We start from the raw sequence: 27,825 nt of genomic DNA on the forward strand, positions 1-27,825 counted from the left end.
ATGTCCTTATCAGTCAGTCTCCAGCTTTTAGCACCACAGAGCTAAAGCGGATTAGTTAGCTAGCTAGCACGTTAGCGTCTTCAGGAGTTCGCCACCTCAAACCTTGTTCCGTTTCCCAACATATTGTGGTCACGGCCTGCTGGCTAGACTTAATTCACGACACATTTTACAGTGGGCTGAATGGGAAATCTCTGTTAGAATAGCAGTTATTGAAGAAAAGATGTCAAGTATTTTGGAACAAGAGTCAGATGAGATAAAAGTGTCTTGTCTGTTTCCCATTAGCTTAGCTTGGCATGAGGACAGCTAGAATCGCTCTGTCCAAAAACTCAGTAATAAACACATTATATCTTGTTTGTTTAATCAGTGCAAAAACCAAAGTGTGACAAGCTGTGGTTTTTATGTGCTGAGTTATGACTCGGTCGGGAGCAGGGATTTTGGTGGTCTTGGTGGAGATGACAAGGCTCCAGTAAGTCACTGCTCCCAGCCGAGGAATAGCATCACGAGACAACCACAACTTTACTTTTTGGATTTTCTCCGGATTAAACAAGTTACAGAGTGTAATTAACGAGCCTTACGAGGGCATCAATATGCTAAGCTAAGCTAACTCTCTCTTGGCTGCATAGCTTTCATACTGAATTTTCAGCAAGAAAGCAAAAGCACATATTTTCCAAAATGTCAAGCCGATCCTTCAGTGAGCTGCAGCTTTGTGCGTTACACAACTGTGAACCCCTGTAAACTGGTACACGGAACAGCGACACAATGCAAGGTATTCTGCGGCTTATCTTGTCCGTGGTTGACGTTATCAGCATTCTTTAGCAACTGTTGGACTTCAACTGCCATGCAAAGCAGCAGGTGGATGTTTGCCTGCGAGTGTTTGAGATAAAGTAACCTGCAGTTTGCCTGCTGATTGACTGTTAACAAGAGGAGGCTTGTTTACACCCCACAGCCTCCGCCGCAGCGTTCGGATGATCCTTCGCATGCAAGAAGGCCGCACTCAATAACAATACTATCCAGTACTACGACCCAACCCCCACTGCCAGCTGATCCCAGGGTCTCCATCCACATGCGTGTGTGTGAATGAAGCATATAGCTGGTGCTAGTGGTGGAGGGGAGAACAGCAGATGGCAGGGCTGCCCCCGTCACGTCTGCTTTTGGGGGAGAACAATGCATCTCTCAGAGCTCTTATTAAAGGAGGGGAAGGGGATTTCAGTCCACGGACAGCTGGCAGGCAGCGTGCCTCGCACCCAGCCCTCTCCCTCCTCGTCCACACACACACACACACACACACACACACACACACACACACACACACACACACACACACACACACACTGCAATTAACTGGCACGGGCCACGGCTAAAATATTTACCAGGCACATGCAAACAAAAGGCTGCTGGATAAAATAATGATTAATCCGTGTTTGAGTTATATGACACTGTTTTCATCACTGCCTGATCTCAGCAGGTCTGTGTTTCTGTTAGAAAGCAGGTAAAATCAACCTTTCAATTCATCTTAAATAACAGAAATTATAACCAGGTCTCAGCTCAGTATCATCATTTTTAGTGTCGATTAATCAGTAAGTCGAATTCTGGAAATCAAGTTATCATTTGTCAAGCAAAAATGTCCAAATTTTTTGTTTCCAGCTTCTCAAATGTTTTTCTGGATTTACCAAATAACTGGGTTTTAGACTGCTGGACAAAACAAGGAGTTTAAAACATCACCTGGAGCTGCTGGGAAACAATTTCATAGACTAAAATAGACATTAATGGATCAGTGAAGAATGAAAACAGCTGTTAACAGCAGCTTTTGCCTTTTTAACACTTTTTGTAACAAGAAATTGAGACTGTTGTGTGTATTTTATAAAAAACAAAACAAAACACAAACTTCTTTCCCTCCTTCATATCAGCCCTTCACAGAATCCTTCTGAGTCATCGTTTTGGAGTGTCTGGAGTGTTTCCATAAAGGCTTTATGACAGTGAAGTTGTGAACTTTTACTGCAGTTTATGATCTCTTCATCTCCTGCTCTAACATTCCTCCTTCAGCTGTGAGGACTTAAATCTACTTTAAACAATTGAGACTTAAATTCCTCAAACTACAACACAACAAAAACAACAACAACAAGCTCTTTTACATGACACAAGCGGCCAGCTGAGACAGTGCGCGGCTCTGGATCCGGCTCTCGCTCACCCCTCTCGCCCCCTCACCCTCTCCTCCTGCTCCTCCTCCTGCTCCTCCCCTGTGCTCCGCTTTTGATCCCACAGGGACTTGGAGCCTTTGCATTCCACTCATTCCAGCCGCAGCGAACAATCGGCCCTCAGTTATTTCTGTTGCAGCTCGCAGCGGCGCAGCGCTCAGTCTGCCGCAGACCTCCGATGCGCTCGCACGTCCATGGAGGAAACCAGCAGGAGGAACAGCGCGCAACACAGTTCAGATTACCGCCGTTAACTGCTCCCTGGGTGATGAGATTACAGTTTGGTGAGTGTTGCATTTTGTTTTAATCATGTTTAGCCCTCGGCCGGTTTGTGCTTGGATGAACTACAAGTCCCATTTTCCCACGGACTCTTTGCGCATGGCGCAGCGTTAATGTGGGGTTAATGATGCGAGTTTTCATGCTTTCCCTTTAAAGCGGAGGCCCTGGTGGAACAGCTTTATTTACGTTTAGCATCTAGTGAAGACTGGATCTTGATTTAAACGCATATGCAAAATTTAAAGGCTAATTAATTTTATCAGTTGAGTTCTTAAAGAGTCTCAGTGGGATTTTCTCATTTGAACTCTGATGTGGAGCTTTTAGAGAACAGGAGTTTCACATGTGTCAGTGTTTTTTCTGTTGGATCATATTTTTGGGCTCTCTGTCACTTGGGACTATTTGTTGTTGTGTGAGTGTGTGGGAGGACTGATGTTTACAGCCACTGTGCAGTATCACACGTCTGTCTGGGGAAAGTTATGCTTTGGAGTGTGTGGGCAATAAAACTGGATCTGTACTGACATCACTGTCAGGGGTATTTCCAGCAGCAGCTCATGCACATACAGCAGAAGTCATTGTGCAACAGAAGTTTGTAAATTAGTTCAGATGAACTCTCACAGCTGAAATGCTACCGTTGATACTACTGATACTACTATTGATCACTGAATGAGTTTGATGATCGGAGCCTGAAGACAGGCTGAGCTGATAGAGATGAACTGTAACATGTTGTGCATTAAGTCTGACCCAGATTGTTCTTTTTCCTTCAGATTTGTGACTCCTGAAGTGCCCAAACTGCCACCTGTAGGCTGTTTCCTTTCATTCAATTCCCGCTTACTGAAATGAGAACCGCTGAAGACTCATCTGGAACGGTCCTGCACCGCCTCATCCAAGAGCAGCTCCGCTACGGGAACTTGACAGACACTCGCACACTTCTTGCCATCCAACAGCAGGCCCTGCGTGGAGGCAGCGGCGGCGGCGGCGGGGGCACCGGCAGTCCTCGCTCCTCCCTGGAGAGCCTGACTCAGGAGGAGTCCCAGTACATCCAGATGTCCAAACGGCAGGAGCCTCAAGGCCAGGAGCACCAGGGCGACTGCCTGCACTCCGAGAGCCAGGTGTGCCATCTGTACCAGCTCCATGGAGAGGAGCTGCCCACCTATGAGGAAGCCAAGGTCCACTCACAGTACCTGATCTCTCAGCAGGGGCAGGCAGAGCAGGAAGGGCCCATTGTGGACATAATGGGGGGTCGCAGTGAGGGACAGTGGGATCTGAAGAGGGAGCACGCTCGCTCCCTCAGCGAGAGGCTCCTGCAGCTCTCTCTGGAGAGGAACGGACCTACACACAGTCTGGCTATGAGCTCCTCACACAGCTATCCACAGCTGTACAACAATCATGTCACAAACGCTGTGGCGCCTGACAGGCAAGGGGCCCAGCAGTGTGTGGACCAGCGCGGGCCACCCCCGGACTACCCTCTCTTTGCCAGACATCCTGGATATATGGTCAGCCACTCACAGGAGCACGGACAGTACCACAGAGACCCTCCTCCCCCCTTATACTCACAGCATCACAGGTAATCAGACGGAGGATGCTGTGGAATAATCATTTAGTTTGAGTAGCAGATAAAACACGGCTGAATCAACAGCTAACAAAGCTTTCATTCACTGTTTGCTTGTGGTTTTCAGCAGCGTAGTAATGAATCACTCATGTCTCCCCTCAGCAGGTATGTGTCTGCTCAGCCCCAGGTGGCTCACAACAGCATCACCACAGCCTCCAGCAATAACTCAGCTCAGACCGACGCGTTGATGCGGGAAAACGAGCGGCTCAGGAAGGAGCTGGAGGTGTACGCTGAGAAGGCCGCCAGGCTGCACAAGGTGAGAGGAGAAGGTGGCACGGTGAATGGAGCCGTTAGCTCACAGAGGGTGTGGAAGTCGTAAAACAATAGCTTCTTGCCGGTACATGTCGGGGTGATATGCTGTCTGGCAGCTCAGGAATATGCACAGGGAGGGACCCCGGTGGTTGGTTGACTTCATGGAGGTGTGACATCTATTTCATAGTCTGAGAGTTTTTCTCCTGATCCCAGCCTCTGGAATGTCCAGCCTTTGTCTTTCAAACACGCTGGCATATTGCCATGAATGGAGATAAATGCTTTGACACCTTGGACCCACGATTGTTCACTCAGGAATGTTAATTCTCACTTTTCAGTTGCGCATACTGTTAAAAGGCCATTTGCCTGTAGAGGTGACGAATTAGCCTCATTGATATAAAAAGCTGACACGGTCTAGACAATAAATGAGGAAGCCTCTACCACACACTGATGATCTTCCACTTTCTCCCCAGTTGGAGCTGGAGATTCAGAGGATATCTGAAGCATACGAGACTCTGATGAAAGGCTCTGCCAAGCGGGAAACTCTGGAGAAGACGATGAGGAATAAACTCGAGGCTGAGATTAAGAGGATGCACGACTTTAACAGAGACCTGAGAGGTATGTGCGCTTTCACCTGCTGAACCAGAACTGTCCAGGTACGACACAACCTGCTTTCAAATCCAGCCCAATGTGTGCGTTAACTGTCGCGTTTTGTTTGTCATCCTCTCCTCAGAACAACTCGACACAGCTACCAAACAGCGAGCGGCAAAGGAGGCCGAGTGCACTGACCAGAGGCAGCACGTCTTTGTCAAGCTGCTGGAGCAAAGTGAGTCTTTTATGCAGAAACGGGACAGAAAAGAGGTGGGGGGGGGGGCTTGAGGATCTACTTTTTTATCTGATTTGACAAATGTGAAGCACTTAACAATGGCAGGAACATAGTTGAGCAGGGATTGGTTTCCTCCTTCAGTGAGAGGCTGTGTTATAAAAGCTGTGGCCCCACATGTCAGGGCACAAATGGCTCTGTCTCTAATGTGAAGAGTTACTCTTGGCACTTAAACGCCAGCCATTTTTCATAGCTGTAGTAAATGTGGCCTGGATTCCAGGAATTTTTTTTTAGGTATTTCAGGCTGTTCCAGCATTAGGAATGCCCCCCCACACCCCCCAAACACTGCTGACTTCCCTCCTCAAGGGGAACTAATAAGTCTGGGACTCCAAGGCGTCCAGGCCCAGCTCAACATGACCCCTGGCTTGCTCACACTCCTTGTTTGGGCATTTTTTTTACCTCTAATCATGATCGGCCACTTGTGAATATTTCGTTCCTCTCTTTCTGTTCTGTGCTGCAGAGTAAAACCAAGCAATGGTTTGTTTTTACCTCGCACGGACACATCTGACAGAATCAGCTTTAGTTGCATAAACAGCCATGTGATTGACACGAGCCGTGAGATCAGAAATATTGTCCATTTTCCTGAAAACAGTTATCTGAGAGCAACAGGAGCAAAACCACATTGGAATCACAATGAGGGGATGTATGTTTTTTTGTTACAAGGACCACTTGAATTATATTTTGAGCTGCCTGTTTACTTCACGTCCTTAGAAGCATTCCAGAGCTTTTCCCAGTACAAAGCTATGCCTGTGTGCGTAAGTGGATAAGAGGAAGTCTGCATTCCCTCCACAGGCATGCACTCGTGTTGTGTAATCAACCCCCTTTTTAAAATGGCACAACAGATAAACTGGCTTTCCTTTCTCAAAGATTCCATTGAAACATGCCCCCGCTTTTGATTGAGAAATGAAAAATATTTGATTTTAGTGTCGATTGCCAGTTCACAGGACAGCAAGCTGGCTGTAGCTCTGATTCAGTTTCATTTAAGAAGACGCGGTGTCAACTGGTCTGTCGTTGAACCACATGCCTCGATGGCAGCGTGTAAATATCTCTCGTTGGGTCACATTCCATTCAAAATGCAACTCCATGAGCTTACAGCTGCTTGACTGACCCCTTTAATGGCCACTGAATGGTCTTTGACATACAATATACCCTTCCTGCTATTGTCCCCATACAATAAGAGACTTCTCATCATCCAGGGTCATGTCACTCTTACCATCATTCACCTCCTTTTCCCCTCTTTCTGTGTCCCAGATGAGGAGCAGCAGCGGGAGCGTGAACAGCTGGAGAGGCAGATCCAGCACCTGCGTGTCTCCGGCGAGGAGAGCCAGCGGAGGCATGAGCTGCTCGAGCAGGCTCTGGCCTCGACGCAGCTCCGCAACCGGCAGCTGGAGGAAGAGCTGCAGAGGAAGAGGGCCTACGTGGAGAAAGTGGAGCGGCTGCAGAGCGCACTGGCGCAGCTGCAGGCGGCCTGCGAGAAGAGGGAGACGCTGGAGCTGCGACTGCGCACACGGCTGGAGCAGGAGCTGAAGAGCCTCAGGGCACAACAGGTGAGGAGAAGTCGTCACATGGGCTCGTTTTGTTTTTTAAATGTGTAATTTAAAGGAATAATTCAGTGTTAAGGAAAATATGCTTGTCAAGATGAGAAGATTGGTACCACTCTCAGGTCTGTGTGCTGAATATGAAGCAAGAGGCGAGTGTTGCTTAGCTTAGCTTAGCTTAGCTTAGCTTAGCATAAAGGCTTCCCATCTGACTCTCACCAAGAAAGCCAAAATATCAAACTATCCATTTAAAGTAAAGCTGTTGTTAACAACTGCTGCCTGTCATCTCATTCTCAGAACCAGGCAGCTGACCCCACGGCTTCAGAACTGAGCTCCTCCACGTTGCAGCAGCAGCTGAGGGAGAGAGAGGAGCGTATTCTGGCCCTGGAGGCAGACATCACCAAGTGGGAGCAAAAGTACCTGGAGGAGAGCACCATGAGGCAGTTTGCAATGGATGCAGCCGCCACTGCTGCAGCACAGAGGTACCGTGAAACATGGAGAATTAAAGAAAAAATAAAAAACATCTGATAACAACAAATTTATCAAAGTTAAGTCAAAGTTAACAGTCCTGTATTTTCTTCGCAGGGACACAACCATCATCAATCATTCGCCTCGACACTCACCAAACAGCAGTTTTAATGAAGACCTGCCTCTGTCGAGCCACAGACATCAAGAAATGGAGAACAGGTATTCACCCCTCCACTTCCTCATTAGATACTACTTCCTGCCTGCTGCTGCTGGGGGGTTTGTGATCTAATGCTGTGTTCCATGTGTTTAGGATCCGGGCTCTTCATGCTCAGCTCCTGGAGAAGGATGCTGTGATCAAAGTCCTCCAGCAGCGCTCCAGATGGGAGCAGGGCAAGCTGGAGAAACAGGGGCTCCGCCTGGCCAGGTCCGTCCCCTCTATCAACACCGCGGCCAGCAGCACAGACAGCAAAGGTGAGCATGAATTGTTTGCCCACACACTTCGTGTAACACGTGCAGGAATGTCTAATCTTTAATGACATGCTATCGAGCGACAACTGGCAGACTGGTCTGTGTCGCCAGACAGAATGTACGCTTCCTAAAAAAAAAGGAGCAGTAGGAGACAACCCTTTCGTGCCCCTCAAATAGACAACATGTTTTTAAACTGGAATGCATATCATCTCTCACTCCGGAATAGCCGATCCAGAATAGTCATGGGAAGAACTCAGCGGGGCAGATGTTCTGGAGTGTGTAAATGTGGACGTAAGCGAGCAATTAAGCAGCCTCTTCTCTTTGTCTGCTCCTGCAGGATCGAGCCTCTCAGATGACCAGACAGGTGGTGCAGCGCTGCAGCCCCAACCCCGCCCGGGGCCCAAGGGCCCCAGCCGACACCGCAGCACCCAAAGTGACGAGGCCTTGCTGGAGCCTGAGCTCACGGCAGAGCCGAGCAAGCTAAAGGCGTCTGAGGCCATTTCAGTAGCTGCCACTGGTGGGTTTATGGTTCTGTTAAGCATTTGACACCCAATCACCACACAGACCACAGCTCTGTTTGTTCAACTGCCGGTCCTTTGATCTTTATCCTAATTGACCACTAATTAAAGTGAAACCAGACCCTGGATCAGGACAGAAATACCTTTGATACTAATAAGTTAAAGCTTTGTCGGTAAAATTAAATAAGGCCGTGTGCAGCATTGCAGCTGCATTTGCTCCCACATACCAAAGTTGCTTTTCTAATCTGCTAATTTTATCTTCACCGTAGACTCCTCAGAGGAGCCAAAGGCACCACTCAAGACTTTCAAGAGCATCAACAGCTCAGACACGGAGATGGTTGAAATCCTCATTTGAGTGCTCGCTGCAGCTGATGGGACTGAACAGTGACTGCCAGCGATGAGACTTTTGGCTGAGGTGCGAAAGGCTTTCAACGTCCAACCACAAGTGAAGAAAGTTTGACTGTCTGACGCGAATCGAAGTCAGCATACAGAGTCCAGAGTGGTGCATTCTGGAGAGAAGAGCTGAGTGTCCTCCTCCTGCACGACTGACAGTCAGAGTCAGAATCCTTCACGGTACCTGGACAGTATTGTGCATTAAGACAGGAACTGGTCTGCTGGTTGTGCATATATATACATTGTGCATGGAATTTTTTTAGTTATGTATTGTATTTATAATTGTAAATGCTGCTCATGTTGTGATTTTATGTCTGAGGAGAACAAGGATCACTCGTCTTGCTCTGCTCCACTTAATTTATATACAGATATACTCACTTGTCTGGATAAGTGCACAACACATCTATGTTTGGTTTAACTTCCAGTAGCGAGCCTATTACCATCCTCTCTGAAAATAATGGGAATATTTATAAAATGAGTCTGAGCAGCTTCTGTGTTTTCATGCCATGTCTGAGGATTATTCTGTTTAACAGAACGGCTCAGACCTGAATTAGCAGTTGCTCCTCTCTTAAAAATACATTCGGGGCCCTGCTTGCAGCTCCGCTGAGGATTCAGAGACTTCCTTTGAATGCGTAGCCTGCAGATCGTCTGCTCATTTCTCTCTTAAAAAAGCCTGCGAGGATTGATAGTGTTTCACGGGGGTCTAATTTTCCAGATCCCGGGTTAATGTTTGGGGCCTCAGATGGCGACTGCCCAGCATTTCGCTCGCCTCCGCTGACACGCTGGAGCTAATCTTCTCACATTCCCTCACTGGGGGAATGCTCCCGTTAAAGAAAAAGGCTATCTAAAGTCTGACCCCGCGCCCTTGTTAAAATGGCAAGCATTCTCCTCATGATTCCTTTTCTGGGGCTGGTTGTTTCTTCTGAGCCGTGGTAGCTGGTCCTACCACGGCCATGGAAATGGTCAACTATAATTGGCCTGCATTTGCTACTCTATTTGCTGTCCCCACCAATGTGTTATATTCAGCCGTGTTTTCTCCATCGCTCAAGTATCTCACATTTCTGAGTGGACTACGTCCTTAACATGGAATCTTCTATTTATTCTCCCTGCAGAGATCACTGAACACTGCTGAATGTAGACCCCTGTTGTCCAGGACTGTGTGTTGTATTTAACTGGAATGTGCCACAAGTCAGATTTGTTCTACTCTTTAGAGGGGAATACCGCTAAAATTCAACATCTTGTGAAGAAGCTAACATTGTTAGTCCTGATGTTAAGGCTCCATCTTGCCGACATTCTCAGTTTTGTTTGAAGTCCCACGGATTGGTCTTCCCCGTCACAATGCGTTTGCTGGTCATTGCAGTGTGTCGGTTTGAATTAATGCCCTTCACGTTGTTTGGAATGTGTTTACATGAATGGCTATTTGAAGTGAGAGAAGTTAATATATTTTGTAGTTTGTTTTTTGTTTGTTTTTTTTTCATTTATAAACTTAATTTGTTTTGTTTTCCGGTGCCAAAGATGTACTCTAAGTTATATCCGATGACAAATACAAAAGGTTCTGTTAAGGCGCCTTGCTTCTGCTGGTTGACCCATTTTGATGTTGCTGTGAACTTTTGTAAAGGAAACATTTGTATGTATGCCTTAACATTTCACTATAATAGATTAAAGTTCTTAATATATGTCGGATAAAAGGCTTTCTGTCCTGATTTGTCGTGCTGGTTTGATACAGTGTGCATTGGTCTGATAGGACAAACCCAGTGGTGGAATGTAACTAAGTACATTTACTCAAGTGCTGTGCATAAGTACAGATTTCAGGTACTTGTACTGTGAGTATTTTCATTTTTCCAACTTTATACCTCTACTCCACTACATCTCTGATCAGTAAGAGTCATAATGTGATGTGCTGAAACTCAACAACAACCTCTCACAGTTGCATGTTTAGAAAATTGAAGAATATATTAGCCTTACAGCAAGATACAATGTATTTGCTATTTTATGGCTAACATATGATGCATATGTTAGCCATCCACAATGTTCAGGACTTCAGGCACAGTTTTTTTACTCACACACTTAAAGATTCATGTCATCTGAAATTAAGCTGTCAATTGACTCCAGTCACACGGTCGCAGATAAAAGAGAAAAGTTCCAAAAACCCACATAAAATGTATAACTGTTCAATTTATCGAACATTATGCACAATATATTTCACGCAAGGCTGTGTGTAACTTCAGATAACACAGGAGATAAGCTAAAATATAGTGTAACAATAGAAAAACTAGAGAAGAATCAACACAGCACCAACAGCTAATGTTAGCTGATGTTTCCTAACATTATCTAAAGTTTGCTAACATTAGCTATAATTACCTTTAAACAGCTAATGTTAGCTGATGTTTCCTAACATCAACTAAAGTTAGCTAACGTCAGCTAATGTTAGCTAAAATTAACTTTAAACAGCTAACCTTAGCTGATGTTAGCAAACTTTAGATAATGTTAAGAAACATCAGCTAAGATAAGGTATTATAAGGTAATTTTAGCTCATCTTAGCTGGTGTTTCCTAACATTATCTAAAGTTTGCTAACATCTGCTAACATTAGCTAAAATTACCTTATAACAGCTAATGTTAGCTGAGGTTTGCTAACATAAGCTAAGTTTAGCTAAAATGATCTTATAACAGCTAATGTTAGCCGATGTTAGCAAACATCGGCTAAAATTAGCTAGAGCGTATTAAATTAAGCAAGTGTATTCATCTTTTCTTATTTAAGAGGCGTGTGCTGTATTTCTAATTAGCCCATCCAAACTTTTTCTACAGAGTGCCAAAATGTTTGCATTTCTGTGCTTCTTGGAGAATTTGGAGGCTGTGACCGACTTGAACTCATGGTGGTCATGACTGAGTCCAGCGGGGACCATGTTTTTACAGAGGACATGTCAGAGTTTCCACAGGCAGTCATTAAACCTCTGCTGAAGACTAGTGCACCTCACTGCTTCACATGCAAGCTCAGTGGGTTCCTAACACCAAAATATGGCTGAACAACCTGCTTCTGCTGGGTTTTATTTCCTTTACAACTTTCAGCAACATTTTTTGTTTGTAGTAAAAAAAAAAAAAAAAAAAGCTCAAAGCCAGACTGCAGATGGACAAAGTTAGCGACTAACTGATAGAGCATTTAGCAGCTAAAGAGACAGATATATCTCTCAGGGGTTGGTGGAGGCCAAAACGGAGCCAAAAGGAGGATGAATACCTTTGCCAGGTGGCCACAAATACAATGTCAAAATAAATGCTAACAACTTTAAGGTGACAATATGTTGTGTTCACAGCATGTTGCTCTGCACCCAATTAGCTAAAAAAAAAAAGAAAAAAAAAGAATGAATGCTGCTTTGAATGCTTTTGCAGTTTGTCCACACATTCAAAAACAGCTATGGTGGACTTATATCTGATAACAAATGAGGTGAGCTGAGGTATCATTTCCTGGCTGATAACTGGGAGTCAGTCGATAGTATGACATTCAGGCTTATGAGGAACACATTATCTTTATGTACATCTCTAAAGCCCTTTGCCAGAGGTTTTATATTGGTGAGACATAACCTTGGCACCATTCGTGACAACGCATCACATTTGAGGAAAACATCGTAAATCTCTGCAATAATACTTCTTCAGAGGGATGGACTCAGTGTCCATACAGAGATGAATCTTTTTATATCATTGTTAATGTTCCAAAATTTTTATGGTTTTCAGTGTGAACACAATGCCTTCATGATATTTACCCTCACTTGACTGACACGCTGTAGCCTCTAGTCTGTTCTCCATTATTCATCGAGCCAATAAGTCTCTCAGGACAGGCGGGTATCAGCAGTACGCTGTACTTCGAGTTCTGTGCATCAAATCCCAAGCAAAAAAGGGAAATACTTGGAATTTCAGCCAGTCTCATCATCGACAGATCTCGTTTCACATGATGTAACATTTCAAACCTGCTCAGAGTCACAATAGGGACTGTTCCCCTGACTGTGACGGAGCATAAACTCTCAGAATATGGTTAAGTGAGCCTTCATTGTCAGCTGACCAATCAACTGAAGCAGAGTGCAAATGGAGACCTAAAGGCCAGGCAATGTAATGCCTGAGAGATCTCTGCACAAGTTGACTGTTGAATTCTAAGCTGCTAAGTATATTTTTCTGAGGGAAATTTGTTTTCTGTGTGTATCCTGAAACTTTTCCAAGAAGTCGATGCAGCCTTTACATGAAAAAACGTTGACTTTTAATGTAAATATTTTCGCGTTCCCCCTGGAGAGCTTGGTCTGGCATTCCACAGATGCCACACATTTTCCTCCTGCTGCCTTTACTTGTTGTAGCCGAGTGCCACTTTTCTCAGCTCGGAGAGGCTGCAGTTATAAATCTCCATCTGCTGAATGCCGTTTTCAGCTGGGACACATGTAGCGCCTTGGAGTCTGTGATTTACCATTATTTTGGTCCCGTTTGTGCTCAGACAGATCACGTTTCAGATATTTCATCCTGCCTCCAAATATCTGCACATGTAAGATAAGAGCCCACCAAACTGGGAGTGATGTTAGGGGATTTTGTTGGTGCCAGCTTTACATAGCTCATCATCATCCAGCCAGGATGAAGAAAAATTCAATCCTACGTGTGTGTGTCCACACACATCTGGAGTTTTGCAGGAATGACTGTGATTGTCGCATTCATCACCATGATTTCACCACTTTGACTCCCAGAAACTGTGAATGGTTCTCACTTGACCACAGCATCAGTCATAGTGGACCAAGAACCAGATGGCAAGATTGTTCTGGGATAATGACGAGTTTTGATGTTTGTTCACTGTGGTCGGTAAATTATAGAGTCATGTGAAGTAATGTGTATGCTCTGCATGCATGTGTGTCTGTTTACTCTGCTTTTATTCCTCTCGCCCCTACAGTTATTGCACTTTTAAAGTCATGCACTGTTTGTATCATGATGTGAGTAAATCAATGTGTCTGGCAGCAAAAGAGGGGACAGTTGGTAACAAATCATGTGTCTCCATTTGGAGGCCTTTGAGCACATTTTGCACTAAAAGCCTGTGCGAAATACTTGGAAAAATAACTGTGGAGCTCTGTGTTTTGCCTTAATTTCCATGGAGATTCCAAAACTTCCTGCCTACAGCAGTCATGGAATGTGCCCCCACCCCCTTAACTTTTCCACATAAATCAGGGCACCGTCCTCTAATTTTAGGGCTGTTACTGAGATGAAGCAAACCTCTCAGATAGCAGGCCACTTGCAGCAAATCTTTCGGCCCGTGTCAATTGCAACATTGTGAGGCCGGTAAGCCAAAGGTATGAAGGTGTTTTGCTTTAGGTGTTGACTGTGGCGGAGCAGCAGCGAGAGCGCCACACCTGCTCTGCCACCCCCTCCGTCACTGATCTCCCATCCACAGCTTTGATTTATGCTGCTGCTTTGCTACTTTTTACACCAGTATGTTAAAAATCATCTTTTTTTTTTTTTTAGGGTAGCACTTCTTATATTGTAGTAACTGTCATTGTTCTTTAGGATTTAAACTTAAAGCTGCTCTAATCAATGGATCAGAAGACTTAAGTGTAATTGGAAATTATTTGTGATAAATCTCAAAGAAATGTCACCCAACTCTTTCAGCATGTTTTGGTTTTCTGGCCCACAGCTGTTTTAGTTCACTGTCACCGCTGTCACATCACGACTCATCAGTGTCGTTTCCAGCAGTAGCTGACAGCTCTTCTCTGCAAAAAATCTATCTGCTTAGCGCCAAATGGCAGACAGACAAAGCTAACAATCAGCTGGTTGACACAGAGAAACATTTAGCAGCTAAATATCCAGATATTTTTCTCAGGAGCTGTTTGCCCAGAGCTAAAAAGAGTGATTATTGGACATTAATCCATCAGGAAGACACACACCTACAAATTAATGCTCCTGTTGCTCTTATTGGATGTGTAATTAGGCAATCGTCTGCGAACATGTTTTTCATAAAGACTTTATATGTCAGTGTGGTCAGTTTGGGTTTTTCTGCTGTCCCCATGTGGCCAAAAAATTAACTAACACTGCTTTAAAATCCACTCAAACTGACTTGAGACTTGAAATAGCAATGAAGTCTCAAATTTTAATGAGGTTAATTTTTTTTGTTGTTAGTTATGTAAAAAATACTATTATGTTTTTTTGACTAGCAATTTGCTGATGAAGACTTTGGTCTTTGGACTTGCTCTCAAGAAACTTAACTATGACAGAAAATTAGCTTTCATGTGTCTTGAATGACTTGAAACTTAAATGGACTTGCCCCAAACCAATACAGCAGACTTATTTCCTTCACTTGTCGGCTCTGTAACCTCTAACCCTGTCTTCGGACTAGCCCCTGCTTAGTACAGTGTTCTGCATGAAACATGGACAAGGCGCCAGGTTCATCATGGCTGTTTGGTTGGTTCCAGTGTTGGGCTGCCAGTGGTTTCCAGTGAATCAATGGAGCTGCACAACCCAGAAAGACTTATTCACTGTGTGCATGAGTCAGAACATTCTGCATCTGAAGCAGAAAGACCAAGGAGGAGCAGGAGGATCTCCAGGCTAAATGAAGACAATGGCACCTGAGTCAGTACTAACGATCAGGCACTGTGTGGCCAGGTGTAAGCTGCATACCTGTAAAAAGTCAGTTTCTTTAAGTCTGCAATGCCAGTGAGTAATTGGCAATGTAGACAAATGAGTAGGTGGCAGATTAGCGTGTGAAATGGCAGAGATCCCAAGAGCAACAGAGGCCAAAAAATTCCTAGGAAGAAGACGACTTAAAGGATGGATAAGTTGGCATAACTGAGAGCCATAGGCAGTATTTCCCCTGAAAATCCCCTATCAGCAGACCCCATGTTAATACGTGGATGTCACACTAGTTTAGTCTCAGCATGCCTCATTCAGTGCAGTTCAGATCCTCCTTTGTAAACTTCTTAGTAACATTTCTCGACATCTACCTCTCTGTAAAAATACATAGCACACAAGCAAATTTCATAGCACCCTGCATCATTTTGTTAACCAGTCAGCAGTACCATCCAAAGAATGCTTGTCATGAAGGTTTTACAAGCTCTAAGTTAAAGCAACATACCAACAGGTGTATGCGAGTGAGTGAGTGAACACAGCTGGGGAATTTAGTGGCCGTGCCTCAGCATGCAGGAATGTTTTCTATAATCCTTTATGGCCCAGGTGTATGTAAATGAAGATGTGCTCGACTGTCCTCCGTGGGACTGTAGAGTGACTACTGAATGCTCTGGTGTTGAAAGGTCAACAATACTAAGATAATCATGAGTCGCTGTCACTGATACTGGCAGGCGTAGACACAAAGGCGTTCTCTTGATATATTCACAATAAAAGAAATAACGGCCATAGATGGTCTTGAACCAAAATAGATGTTTTTTTTTTCTAGACATTAAATATCTAGAAAATATGCAATCATAAAAAAACCCCTTTGACTAAAAAGTTGTTTATAGTCTGAGACAGAAGCATTTAAATGGAATTCAGCCGTTATTAACTGTGTCACTTACACCTGCGTTTTCAAAAAATGTTTTCAGTGGAAAAAAATAAATAAATAAATAAAAATCTGTGAACAATTTCTCTCCTGTTTAGCTCAAGAATTTGCAGACAAACCACTGAGCCCTGCAGTGCCGTGTGTAGGCATTTCTGTGATTGGCTACTGCCCTCGAGTGTTTCATTGAAGGTATTGCAGAAGCACAAATGAACTAGGAGGGCTCAAGTTTTACAGCCAATCAGAGACCTCCAATCAGTTTGTTGAGCGGGAGACTGGAGCGACCGCCTCCACCGGCAAAGCTGGTCACGTGACAGCCGAATATAGCCGAAAGCATCTGCAGACTCCCTCAATAACAGTTAGCTAGGCTACGCTTACCAAAAGCCTTTTCATTGTTTGGAAGCTTAATAATGAAGCTTTGTCAAACGCAGACAATGGCAGTAGTGGACAGAACGACGTGTATTTTATTTAGTACGTGTGGCCCAATGAAGAACAGAGGTGCTTTATTTCAGCAGGCGAGTTCACGCTACAAATACAATAACAGCGTTTAAAATGATTGTAGTCTTTCTCCACTACATTTATCTGACAGCTGCTGTATATTAGGAGTTTACATACATAACAGGGTCCATTGTTTAAGACTAAACTACCAAATATATCGTCTATAGACATACACATACATGCCGTACTGGTGTACTGTATAAATATATCCGGTGCTCGCTCGGCTGCTTCCGTTGACCACGTGACTCTGGTGTTGCGGCTTGTAGCGCTCTCTCGAGAGTCGTCCCCCCCCCCCATGGTAGTTTAGGTTGGTCCAGGTTGGTCAAAACATTTCCGGAGCTGCGATTGGTCAGCGTTCGGGTAGTCTCTTCTCTGATTGGTGAATCGAAACAGGAGGGTCCGGTTCTTGCTAAGCAATCTTCCGGCTTAACGTTACATGTAGGAAAAAAGAAAAGACGAATGGAAAAAATTGGAATCCACGAAACGACCATTGCTTAGTAAGTCCGCGATACGGTAACATCTGCACACATGTCGAAAGGTGTCTGTTTGTGTAGCCCTGTGAAGATTATCCCGATGTACTCTTTAGAAAGTTCAGGATTTAGCATAAAAAGCAAGCGGCACTAGGGTTAGCGATTCTGTCGTTAGCCTGCTGCTAGCTAAGATAGCTGGCTAACAAGATAGCTTTTTAGTTTTAAGGTTATCGAAGCAAAACCAGCGACCGTAGTGATCATTATCCGATCGAGCAGATGTCGCGTTTGGTTATTTTAACGGAGGCAGTCGAAAACTCGTTTTTTTGCCTGGAAATACTTAATATTTGATAAGCAACGGTGCAGTTGTTGTCGAGCAGTTTTGTCATGTTGTTGTCCACCTAACGTTTTGCAAAGCTCCCCACAAACGTTATTGTCTTGTTTTCCTCAGGAAAAATCCTTCATGGTGTTATCTTTTTCTATCAACACGAGCTGCTTAACGGTAATGTTATCGACCTGCTCCCGACTGCTTTGCTAGCCGGTTGCCATGATATGCGGCAGCGCTACATTAGCCTGTTTATGTCCCCGCGCCGCCTGTTAGGGGTTACCTCGGTGGGCTTTTATCGTTGCAGCCGTCGTGCACGTTCAATACTCGAAATCCAATTACTAATTGGCTTTGAACCTGTATGATATCTTTAGCGTGTCTGGTACTTGATTTCATGTACAATCTTGATACTATTTTAGGTCATACATAGTTAAAATGAGCTCCCAGCAATTCCCCCGACACGGGCTGCCTGCTTCCAGCGGGGGAGCACCTCAGATTTCTGCAGCTGGAAACCTGGTATCTGTCAGCCAGCCGTCAAATGCAGGTAAACTGTCACTGAAAAGACTAGCAGGTAATTCATAGATATAGTGAGGAAAAGACATTAGTAACTCTTTCATCTGACTGTTTGCTTGTAGGCGGTGGAGATGTGGACAGCAGTCGGGATGCTGATCATGGACAGCAGGATCATCCACCTGCTGGAGGCGGGGGACCGTTGCCGTTCAGAGATGATAAACAGGAAACAATGGTGGTCAGACCTTACCCACAAGTACAGACGCACGGCCAGCCGCAGGCTACTCCGCAAGCTGTGCCCATCCAGCCGGGCACGCCGGTGACTGTACCTGCCCCCTCTGTCCACCTCCCACAGGGCCAGCCTGCAGTCCTCACTGAGGGACAGATGAAGGTGAGGACTGGTCTCTAACTGTAACTTGTAGAAACTTTGGGCCCACGTTGATAGTAAAACTTGTGATTTCTTAATCATCTTCAACATCAGTGAACACAGTTCAATCATGCATAAGTTGGCAAAGATGTAAAGCATTCTGTGGTTAGTTAACAGTCACCTGTCGCTTATTGAGGTAGATTTATTCACAGCAATAGTGTTGAATTATCACTGGTTCTTGTAAGATAACCTCTCTAGACAGAGACAGGGCAAATAACAGAGCAGCAGTCTGGACTGATAATCTTAAGGATTCAGCACAGAACCATTTGCCCTTCTCTTCCCGTCCTCGTGCCCTCCAGACAGAGTTTGACAAGTTTAATTTCAAAGCCTGCTTAATATCACAGAGCATGGTCTGTTTGGGCTTGTTTAATGTCAGCTGGTCCAACACTGAAGTCTGGGATCAAACGAGGATGGAGAATGAACTGAATGGGGAAGTGATAATCTTAACCAACCAGTACAGTTTCCACTTCTGTTTAAGTTTAAATTGGTAGAGATTTTCCAGCTTTATGTAGATCTTGTTATGTGTTTTCATTTGGAAAAATCAAACCTGTGACTGAAAAGTTATTTTTACAAAATATCTTGTGAAGCAACAGCTTTTCTGCTTTTGAAATCACGCTGGTTGAGACATTCAACTGCAGTGAAGTGATTTTAAAGATCTGTTTGATGCGTGAAGGACTGAGGTTTCTCATTTTACACTTAAATAATCAGGGAGCATAGTTTTTTTTCTTCCTCTGTGTTATGGATACATCCTCTACTCAATTACAAACTGTCAGCTTGCTCAGGATACTGACCATCTGCTAACTGACCTTGCAGTTACTTCATGAAGACATTAATGTTTTACTGCAACATGTTCCATATTGCAGTTTGTTGGTAAAACATGTTTTTTTTTTTTAGCATTGCTCCAAACACCATTCAGGGCTAAAAATAAAAGAAATATATTTGGTTGTTTGTTTTTTCAGGCTGTCCTGAAGTCACCTATGCCAAGTCGTCTTATTGCCCCGGCACCAGCCTCCAACCAGGGTCACATCCCCATACCCCCCAAGGTGCCTGGTCACATCACTGTCACCATAGAGAGCAGTACCACAACCCCATCTATCCCTGTGGCCACTATCAGCGGTCAGCAGGTGAGTGCGCTGCACCTCGGCTGTCGGTGTGTATTGTTCTCTCTTCTTTGCTGGTTACTAAAGACCTGGACTGCATTCATTGTGTTTCAGGGTCACTCCAGCAACTTACATCACCTGATGTCAGCTAACATTCAGATCATCAGGGGCAGCGCCCCGGCACTGCAGATCGGGACGCCTGCGGTCCCTCCCCAGACCTTCACATCGCATTTACCCCGAGGTATGCATGATGTATGAAGAACAGCACGCCAAGCTTGTTGTTTGCTTGACCTTGAACCATTTTTCCACTTACCATTCATTTGGAGCAGTACATTTTTCTAGATCAGTCTACTTTCTGCCCTGTAGGGGCTGCTGCAGCAGCAGTTATGTCCAGCTCCAAAACTGTCCTACGGCCAGCAACCGGAGCAAGTGCAGGCCCCGGCCAGCCCACAGTGCAGCACATCATCCACCAGACGATTCAGGTGCTCTGATGCATTTTCATCTAAAGAAGTGTTGATATTGTGTTAAGAAACATTGTGTTTAACAGCGTTGTGCCCCTCTGCCTGCAGTCCCGCCCGGCTGTCACAACGTCTACAGCCGTGCTTCCAACTGTGGTGGCTCCCATTTCAGCAACTAGAACACAGTCCCCAGTTATCAGCCCAACGGTCACACACTCTGCAGAGGTAGCACACGGGTGAGTGGCAATCTGAGTTTATTGACTAGAGCCTAGAGGATAATAAATCACTGTTTAATTTGAACATGTGGAGTTTTACAGAGAAGTAAAACAAAACTCTTTGTGGTGATCAGAAATGGGAACCATCCCTGATGTCATTGTGTGGATATTTTTCCACTATCCTCTTAAGTCCTTAACAGCCATGTGTGACCATCATGCTGTTAATATAATCATGTCAAACTTCTGTAAGTGTAACATCCACGTGAAATTAAAGAAAACAAACAAAACAACTTTAAGTCATTCAGCATTTCTGTAGCCAATGAGCTTGTGTGCTGACAAGTGGTTTCCAACCTCTTCAAACAAAGCAGTGTCTGCTTGCAACGTCTCCTCAGAGGTCACAGCCTTGGTTTAAACAGTTCTACTTTCATTTGATGGATTGTTTTGGATGCCTGAAGAGGTGGAAATGTCCAGAGCAGAGAGTGAACGCAGCTTAAATAAAAGAAATGGACTTTTGTGTAACATGGATATGCTTTCTGCACGGACCGTTCCCTCTGGACTGTAAGTCAAACCTGGCCTGTGCCTGATTTGACGCAGTAATATGTTCTTTCAGACGTCCTGGCCTGACCATCCACCCCCCTCCGGCCACCGTCAGCATTCAGAGGTCTCAGACGTCCCGTGACACCGCCACACGGATCACACTGCCGTCTCACCCTGCAATTGGAGCTCAGAAACCTCAGCCTCCTCACACCATGACACAGGTTACTGCTTCTTAATGGCTGCCTGCAGCAGTGATACATGATGCAGTCATTTAATACAGGGACTGAAATAACTGGTCTTTTTGTTCCCTGCAGAAGCCCATCTTCAGCCCTGTGACTCCAGTAGCTGCAGCAACTGTGGCACCAATTGTTGCCACTAACACTGTGCCATCAACCACCACAATAGGTACTTTTTGCTCTGAGTATTAATATGTGCAGCTTAGTCACAAAACTTTCTCATGTTTGACTAAAGGAACAAAAGATTTACTGCAGGTTCAGCAGTTAGTCTTCTCACACATTGATCACTTTGTCTTCTTCGTGTTCAGGCACTGTGCCACACTCCCAAATGACCAGTAACACTATTGTCACCATGACAATGGCATCACACTCCTCTCACGCTACAGCAGTGACCACCTCTGCCATCCCTGTTGGTAAGTTGGTCATTTTGTGTCTTTGGTTGGACCTCTGTTGTGTCATTTGTGAACAGGACATGTCGTAATTTAAATCAGTTCATTGTGTGTCTTAACTGTTCCTCTGTCTCGTTCACAGCTAAAGTGGTCCCTCAGCCCATCGCCCACTCTTCATCCCGCGTGCAGCCCGACTACCCCGGAGAGAGAGCCAACCTCATCCCCATTCCAGGCCATCGGTCGTCTCCTAACCCCGTCACCATGGAAGCAAGAAGCGACAACAGGTGAACACACAATACCAACAAATCAGGTCTGACACGGTGACATCTGTAAAACGGATGATTTTTAAGCCGTAAGGAGACAGAGTTCATCGTCTGATATCAAGCTGCATCGCTTGTGTTTGTAAAGCCACATGTAACAAAATGAACTGCATTCTCAACCTTTTTGTGACTGTGTGAATATTTCCAATCGTAAGAGTTATATCCCTGTAAAGAGCTCTGTCATGCTGCCTATTTGCCCCCATTTATATTTATTATTCCCCACAAATTGGGTCACTGTGAGCTGAACGGAAACAGCTGAGTTGTACGTGTACGTAGCTGTGACAATGTAGAAGTGGTTCAGCACATTGACCTAGAAACAATACTGTGTACTATGTACTGTGTGCTAGTCCGCAGCCACGCTAGCATCTCTGTGTTTCTGTACTTTAGCCCAAAGCCTAACATCAGCATGCTAACGTGTTGATGTTTTGCGTGCATGCATGATTTCCCAATTTTAAATGTTGATGATGGCACTAGTCAAAAAGTCAGGGGGTCACCAGAATTATAATGTCAGCCGAGAGCAGATCTTTCTTTTTTTAACTCAGATGATGATGATGATGATGAGTCTTGAGTTAATCTTGTGTGTTTCTCTTTTAGGCCTTCCGTGCCTGTGCAGTTCCAGTATTTCCTGCCGGCGTACTCCTCGTCGTACCCTCTGACTCACACTTACACCCCCATCAGCAGCTCTGTATCTACCATCCGCCAGTATCCTGGTAAGCACTCACTGCCAACAACTGTAGTAACGACTTGACAAATAAAAATATGTTGAGCTTTGCAGTTTGAATGTGAAAATGAAAGTTTAAACACGGAACGAAGATCTCATTTCACTTCACTTCATGTTCCCTCTCGATAAGTTACCCCTCAAGCTCCGAGCTCAGCACTGCCCACCCAAGCTGGAGTCGGCGTGGCAACCACTGTCCATCTAAACCACATGCAGCTCATGGCGGTGGATCGGATCGGTCTCCCGTCCGCGCAAATCAGCACCCAAGGGATCCAGCCGGCACCGATCGCTGCACAGGGCATTCAGCCGGCACCGATAGGAGTGCAGGGCCTGCACACGTCTGCACCAATCACCACGCAAGGAATACAGCAGGCGCCGATAGTCACTCAGCAGCAGCAGCAGCAACAAGCGCAGTCTGAAGCCAAACCCGGTAATTACTGAATCTGACTGCTTCAGTAAACAGACATGATGCTGCGGAGTGCTTCGCTGAGCCGCGGCGTGTTTGTAATGCGTGGTCTCTTCTCATTCAGGGGTCGTTCTGGCTGATGGCTTTGTAGCTGGTGCCATCAGCAGCACATTCGGCACCACCCAGCCGGTAGCCACCATGGTGCAGGCACATGCCCAGGGTGGAGTTGGAGGAGCACCCACCCTGGTCTCCTCCCCAAGACCCAGCATCCTCCGCAAGAAGCCTGCTAATGAAGGGTGAGTGGACCACCAGCATGTGAGACGCTGGGCTTCACACAAGAATAGTTCTCCATGTTCGGTTACACAAACGTGTTTCATAGCGTGATAAAAGAGTCAATCATTAGCAAATAAAGATGGACTTGTTTGATTGGTTGCCAAGCAGGTGGTGCCTCAGTAAATCAATATCACGATTCACCTGTATGTGCCACCCAAGAACAAACCTGTTTAAGGTCAGCTGTCTTTTGTGGATCTCACTAAAACGCGCAGTTGAATATTCTTAAAGTATCTCCAGTGTATTTTGTGAAGCACAGGCTGTGGTAACCCAAAGTCTGACCTGGTTTTTAAACCAAAGCACAGCCCTGAAAATAGACCAAATCGGAAGCTGTGGTTCAGCCTGCTGCTCTGCGTGATAATGTAACGCTCGACTTTTTTAGCTTTTCAGTGGCACATGGTCAGTTTCTAGCACGCTGACTGTCTTATATTCTCCAAATTAAGTTTGACAGAAACTTTCCCTTTACGAAACCAGTCCCGTCTGTCTTTGTGTTTCAGCTGTGTTCGTAAGAACCTGATCCCCGCTCAGTCCAGTGAACCCGGTGGTGGCAGACTTGAAAGCGGCGTGAGAGGAGCAGGATCTCCCCGACCTGCAGGGTGAGCCTCCATCACATTCATCACATCCACCGTGACATGCTGTCATTGTAGGTTATGATATGAGTTTGTAACGTGATGCTTTCGGTTCCTCTCAGTGTGAAATCCAAAGCTGAGGTGCACATGGCAGTGGCCCCTCCCGTCATGGCCACAGTAGAAGCTCTGCCCTCTCAGGGGGGAGAGCAGCAGGTCATGTCCTCGAACGCCCAGCACCTCGCTCAGGCCATCCCCACCATGCTCGCCACGCCGGGGCCCGTGCCGCCTTCCCAGCCCTCCACTGTCCTCTCAGCCCTGCCGGCAGCCATGGCCGTCACTCCCCCCGTTCCCGCTTCGATGGCCAACACTGTGGCCTCCCCCACTCAGCCTGCAGCCAGCAGCACTGCAGCCTGTGCTGCCAGCTCCGCCTGCCCGGACCTGAAGATAAAGCAGGAGGTGGAGACCATGGACACCTCCCAGCCAGGTGAGGTCACGTCAGTCATCAGCGGCATTGATTAATGTGAAATTATTGGAAATTGACGATTGGAAGCAAACTGAAATAAACATTGAAGTTTTTATCTTCTCCCCTCAGACCCCAATGCGAACATGTCATCAGCCTCAGCCCTCACCACCCAGGCCTCCACCCTGAGCACTCCCGCCACAGGAGATCTGATCCCAGGGGCCTCCCCGAGGAAGAAGCCCCGCAAGCAGCAGCATGTTATCTCTACAGAGGAGAGCGAGATGGTGGAGACCAACAGCACAGACGAAGAGAAGACCCCGGGCCGGCCCATCACCGGCCGGGCGGAGAGGCGCGAGTCTCCACCGAGGGAATATGTTGGTGCGTGGTGTGATTCCATCCGCTGTCACAGTGATGTTGATGATGTGTGTTTTCCCTCGTTCAACACTTGTTTCTGCCTTCCAGATGAGGAGGGAGTGCGTTACGTACCGGTCAGGCCTCGACCACCTGTTACTCTTCTACGGCACTACCGGAACCCCTGGAAAGCTGCCTACCACCACTTCCAGAGGTACAGCGACATCAGGGTCAAAGGTCAGTAGCTTCCTGCTCACAGGCTGAAGTAACAATACCTCACACAGCTAATGAGAGTGAACGAGGAGGCCTTCTCTTTCTGACACCGATCTGTTGCTTCTCCCACAGAGGAAAAGAAGGGCAGCTTGCAGGACATGGCCAATCAGAGAGGAGTCGCCTGCAGAGCACAAGGCTGGAAAATTCACCTGTGTGCTGCACAGCTCAGGCAGTTGGTGAGTGCTGGTCCCAGACCTGCAAAACTGCAACTCTGGGGGATTGTTTATCTAAATGGTTTTAAAATTTTCAGTGACTTAGACCAGTGATTCCAACAGTAATGCTCTGCTACATAATTGTGCATCGTTTTTTGTTTTTTGGGACTCAAACCTTTATTCAAGTCAGACAATATGACAAGTATTCAGGTCAAAGCTTATTGACTTCTGGCATCTGCAGCAAGTCAGTGAATGAGTAATTTTAAAGGCGTCACAACCAGAAAGGTTGGAAACCACAGATATAGACTGATTTAGGTTTGTGGCTGAACGGACAGACGACACATCAGCCCAGTTAATTCTGTCTCTGTTTCCGTCGAGAGAAAGTCACACTGAACTTCCTGTAACAGTAGAACTAAAATAATGTGAGACACTCAGAAACATGATCACATTTACAGACCAAACACGGTGAGAGTTGAGTATTTCTCTGACTAAACACATACTGTCCACTCGTAGTCACTGATGTCTTTCACTTTCGTTGTGATGACAGAAAAGTTCATTTTCTGATTGGACTTTTGTAAACACGGTGTGTCTGTTGACCTGCAGTCGAGTTTGGAGCATGATGTGTACAGCCGCCTCTCCACCCTCCAAGAGGGCCTGATTCCTAAGAAGAGAGCAGGAGCCGATGATGACCTTCACCGAATCAACGAGCTTATACAGGTGAGGCTGTGACTGCAGTCGGTTCAGTTCAATCAAAAGTAAGTTTAGTTGATGGATATAAACATTGTTCATTGGCCCAAACTGGATAATCCGCTGGAATGATCCGATCCTCTTCTTTTACTTTTTTCAAATGTAAAATGTCAACAATCGTTGATTCTGGTGGCTGAAAAAGTGCACATACCTGAGAGCAGCCGTCAGTCTCGCTGCTGCTTCCTTCCTCGTCACGTTTACAGCGGAAACAAACGAGGCAGCAGGTGTAAAAACTGACCTTCCACTGTGACGAAACTGCGAAAACACTGCAAACAGTAGAGACGATCTTTATTTTGACAAATAAAGTTTACAGACATTTGTTGCATGTTTCACTTTATTTTGCTAAACTCATTTCTGTGGCTTTTATAAGGCGTATGAGGTCTGTTCTCTCTTCCCAAATCATTGTCTTTGCCAACAAGTTTTTCTTCCACATGCTGAAGTAATCAACGCGTTTGTCCTCAGGGTAACATGCAGCGCTGTAAGCTGGTGATGGACCAGGTGACCGAGGCCAGAGACACCATGATGAAAGTGCTCGAACACAAGGAGAAAGTGCTGAAGCTGCTCAACAAGAATGGCGCCGTCAAGAAGTCCTCCAAACTGAAGCGCAAAGAACGGGCGTAAGCCGGTGGTCCCTCTCCTGTCGACAGCAGACCGCCGCCCCCTCTCCGGAGGGGCGAAGGAGCTGCTCAGAATATGGTGCTAAGATTTCCTGCATACAGTCACAAGCAGCCGCCCGATCTGCCTGAGAGTGGACGGAGAGAAGTGACGGAGGGCTTCAAGAGGCAGAGAAGGCCATCGGGAAAAGGTTCTCATTCAAGACCCCATGCACATACCGAGCGTGGAGTGTTGTAGGTTGCATTAGAGAGGCCACCTGGACGACCTCCCCCTCCCCTTTTTGTTCATTTTTGAAGAGACCATTTTTACTAACTTAATTTCTGCCTGTTCTTTTAGACGCGTTTGAACTGGCACATCTTTGATATTCAGCACTAAACGCAGGTGCAGTAAATCCATGTAAGTGTTTCGGTTAAGATGAGCCACCAGAGAGTTATTGAACTCAGTGAAAATCATTGAAAAGGAGTCCTTTAGTGAGCTGCGTGTATACAGACTAATCTCAGCCGTGCTCTTCTCGTTAATCTGTGCCTTCATTTTGTCGTGTACGTGAAATGAACCGGGACACGTGAACGCTGTGTCACATGCTGTCGAGCTATTCTTCAAATATCCTTCAAACACAAGTTTCACAGCTTCCCCTTTTTCTCCGGACGTCTGGATTATACAGTGAAGATCTGCTCATGGAGTCATGGGCTGACAGCTGCTGATCATCAGCCTCATGTAGTAATCCACATGTTTGAGATTTGAGATTAAAAAAACAGTATCTTGAGAACCTAAATGTGGCAAATTGAATTGATTCAATACAGAAAAAAATGCTCTTAAAGGATTAATAGAGTCCTTCGGTTGTTACCTGGAAATAAGAACATACTGCAGATGCAAAAAGCAAACTTAACTTCACGTTTGAACTGCTGAGAACCATTGACTCCACCCAAAGTAAAAAGATCTGGTTTCAGGAAGCAGAGTGCTTGAAGAACAGTGCGTATCCTCGTGTGATCATACTGGTGGACTGAATTCATGTAAATCACTGTAAATGTGCTTTTGGTTTTCCATCGACCTGGTTCTTTTCAAGTTTTGTACTCATTTTGTGCTGTGTGATGCGTGTCGCTTCATTTCGCAGAGTGTAACGATAACGACATGAGATGAAGCGAGCCTGAAACATCCAGCTATTGTACATTGTTTTTGTCTGTGTAATTATAGTAAAGATACTTAAACAATATCCTGCTCTCTGTTCTCTTTTGAATGCATGTTGAACCCGTCTGCTCTTGGATTTAACCTCTGGAAGTCAGTGCGCTCTTATGGGTCAGTCTGATTGGTCCGCGTCGTCACAGGTCATACAGGTAACAGTGGAGGTGTGAGCTGTTTTATCCAGTGAGAGCACATTCTCACATCTCAGTCATTCCTCTTTATTATCCACTGTTTATGACGCAGTTGCCTTACAGCACAACACCTTGGCAGTACTTTACCTGTGAGGGGAAGAACGAGTTACTGGCCTCTGGGTAATCCACTTTGCCCTGTTATCACCACTTGTGACGCCACACAGTACTGTTTTGTCTGGTTTTTGTCATTATTCAATAATTCAAAGGTGAAAATTGGCTAATTTTTCAGCAGTTTCATTTAGGAAAGACTAGAAAT

At 45.5% G+C, this 27,825-nt stretch overlaps 2 protein-coding genes across 3 annotated transcripts; both read left to right on the top strand.

Annotated features, from left to right (window-relative positions):
- Positions 1-2,114: 2,114 nt before the first annotated feature.
- Positions 2,115-10,278, top strand: amotl2a (angiomotin like 2a). 2 transcript variants are annotated; one of them, XM_070961076.1, is made up of 11 exons: positions 2,115-2,476; positions 3,233-4,032; positions 4,180-4,333; positions 4,800-4,944; positions 5,060-5,152; positions 6,461-6,756; positions 7,045-7,229; positions 7,333-7,434; positions 7,526-7,686; positions 8,021-8,200; positions 8,471-10,278. In XM_070961076.1, the coding sequence occupies exons 2-11, from the start codon at positions 3,305-3,307 to the stop codon at positions 8,554-8,556; spliced, it is 2,130 nt and encodes a 709-aa protein (XP_070817177.1). In that variant the 5' UTR covers positions 2,115-2,476; positions 3,233-3,304; the 3' UTR covers positions 8,557-10,278. The 2 variants fall into 2 exon arrangements, with proteins under 2 accessions (XP_070817177.1, XP_070817178.1); XM_070961077.1 differs by having other exon boundaries at positions 4,183-4,333.
- Positions 10,279-17,005: 6,727 nt separating this feature from the next.
- Positions 17,006-27,408, top strand: sap130a (Sin3A-associated protein a). The gene is made up of 21 exons (XM_070961381.1): positions 17,006-17,091; positions 17,806-17,930; positions 18,022-18,287; positions 19,283-19,447; positions 19,538-19,664; positions 19,790-19,905; positions 19,993-20,117; positions 20,707-20,854; positions 20,948-21,038; positions 21,178-21,282; positions 21,401-21,542; positions 22,173-22,288; positions 22,430-22,726; positions 22,827-22,998; positions 23,530-23,628; positions 23,724-24,085; positions 24,194-24,439; positions 24,524-24,649; positions 24,758-24,861; positions 25,441-25,554; positions 26,047-27,408. The coding sequence occupies exons 2-21, from the start codon at positions 17,822-17,824 to the stop codon at positions 26,203-26,205; spliced, it is 3,189 nt and encodes a 1,062-aa protein (XP_070817482.1). The 5' UTR covers positions 17,006-17,091; positions 17,806-17,821; the 3' UTR covers positions 26,206-27,408.
- Positions 27,409-27,825: the final 417 nt, after the last annotated feature.

The sequence above is a fragment of the Chaetodon trifascialis genome, chromosome 4, assembly GCF_039877785.1.
Source record: "Chaetodon trifascialis isolate fChaTrf1 chromosome 4, fChaTrf1.hap1, whole genome shotgun sequence".
In the NCBI taxonomy this organism is placed as follows: domain Eukaryota; kingdom Metazoa; phylum Chordata; class Actinopteri; order Chaetodontiformes; family Chaetodontidae; genus Chaetodon; species Chaetodon trifascialis.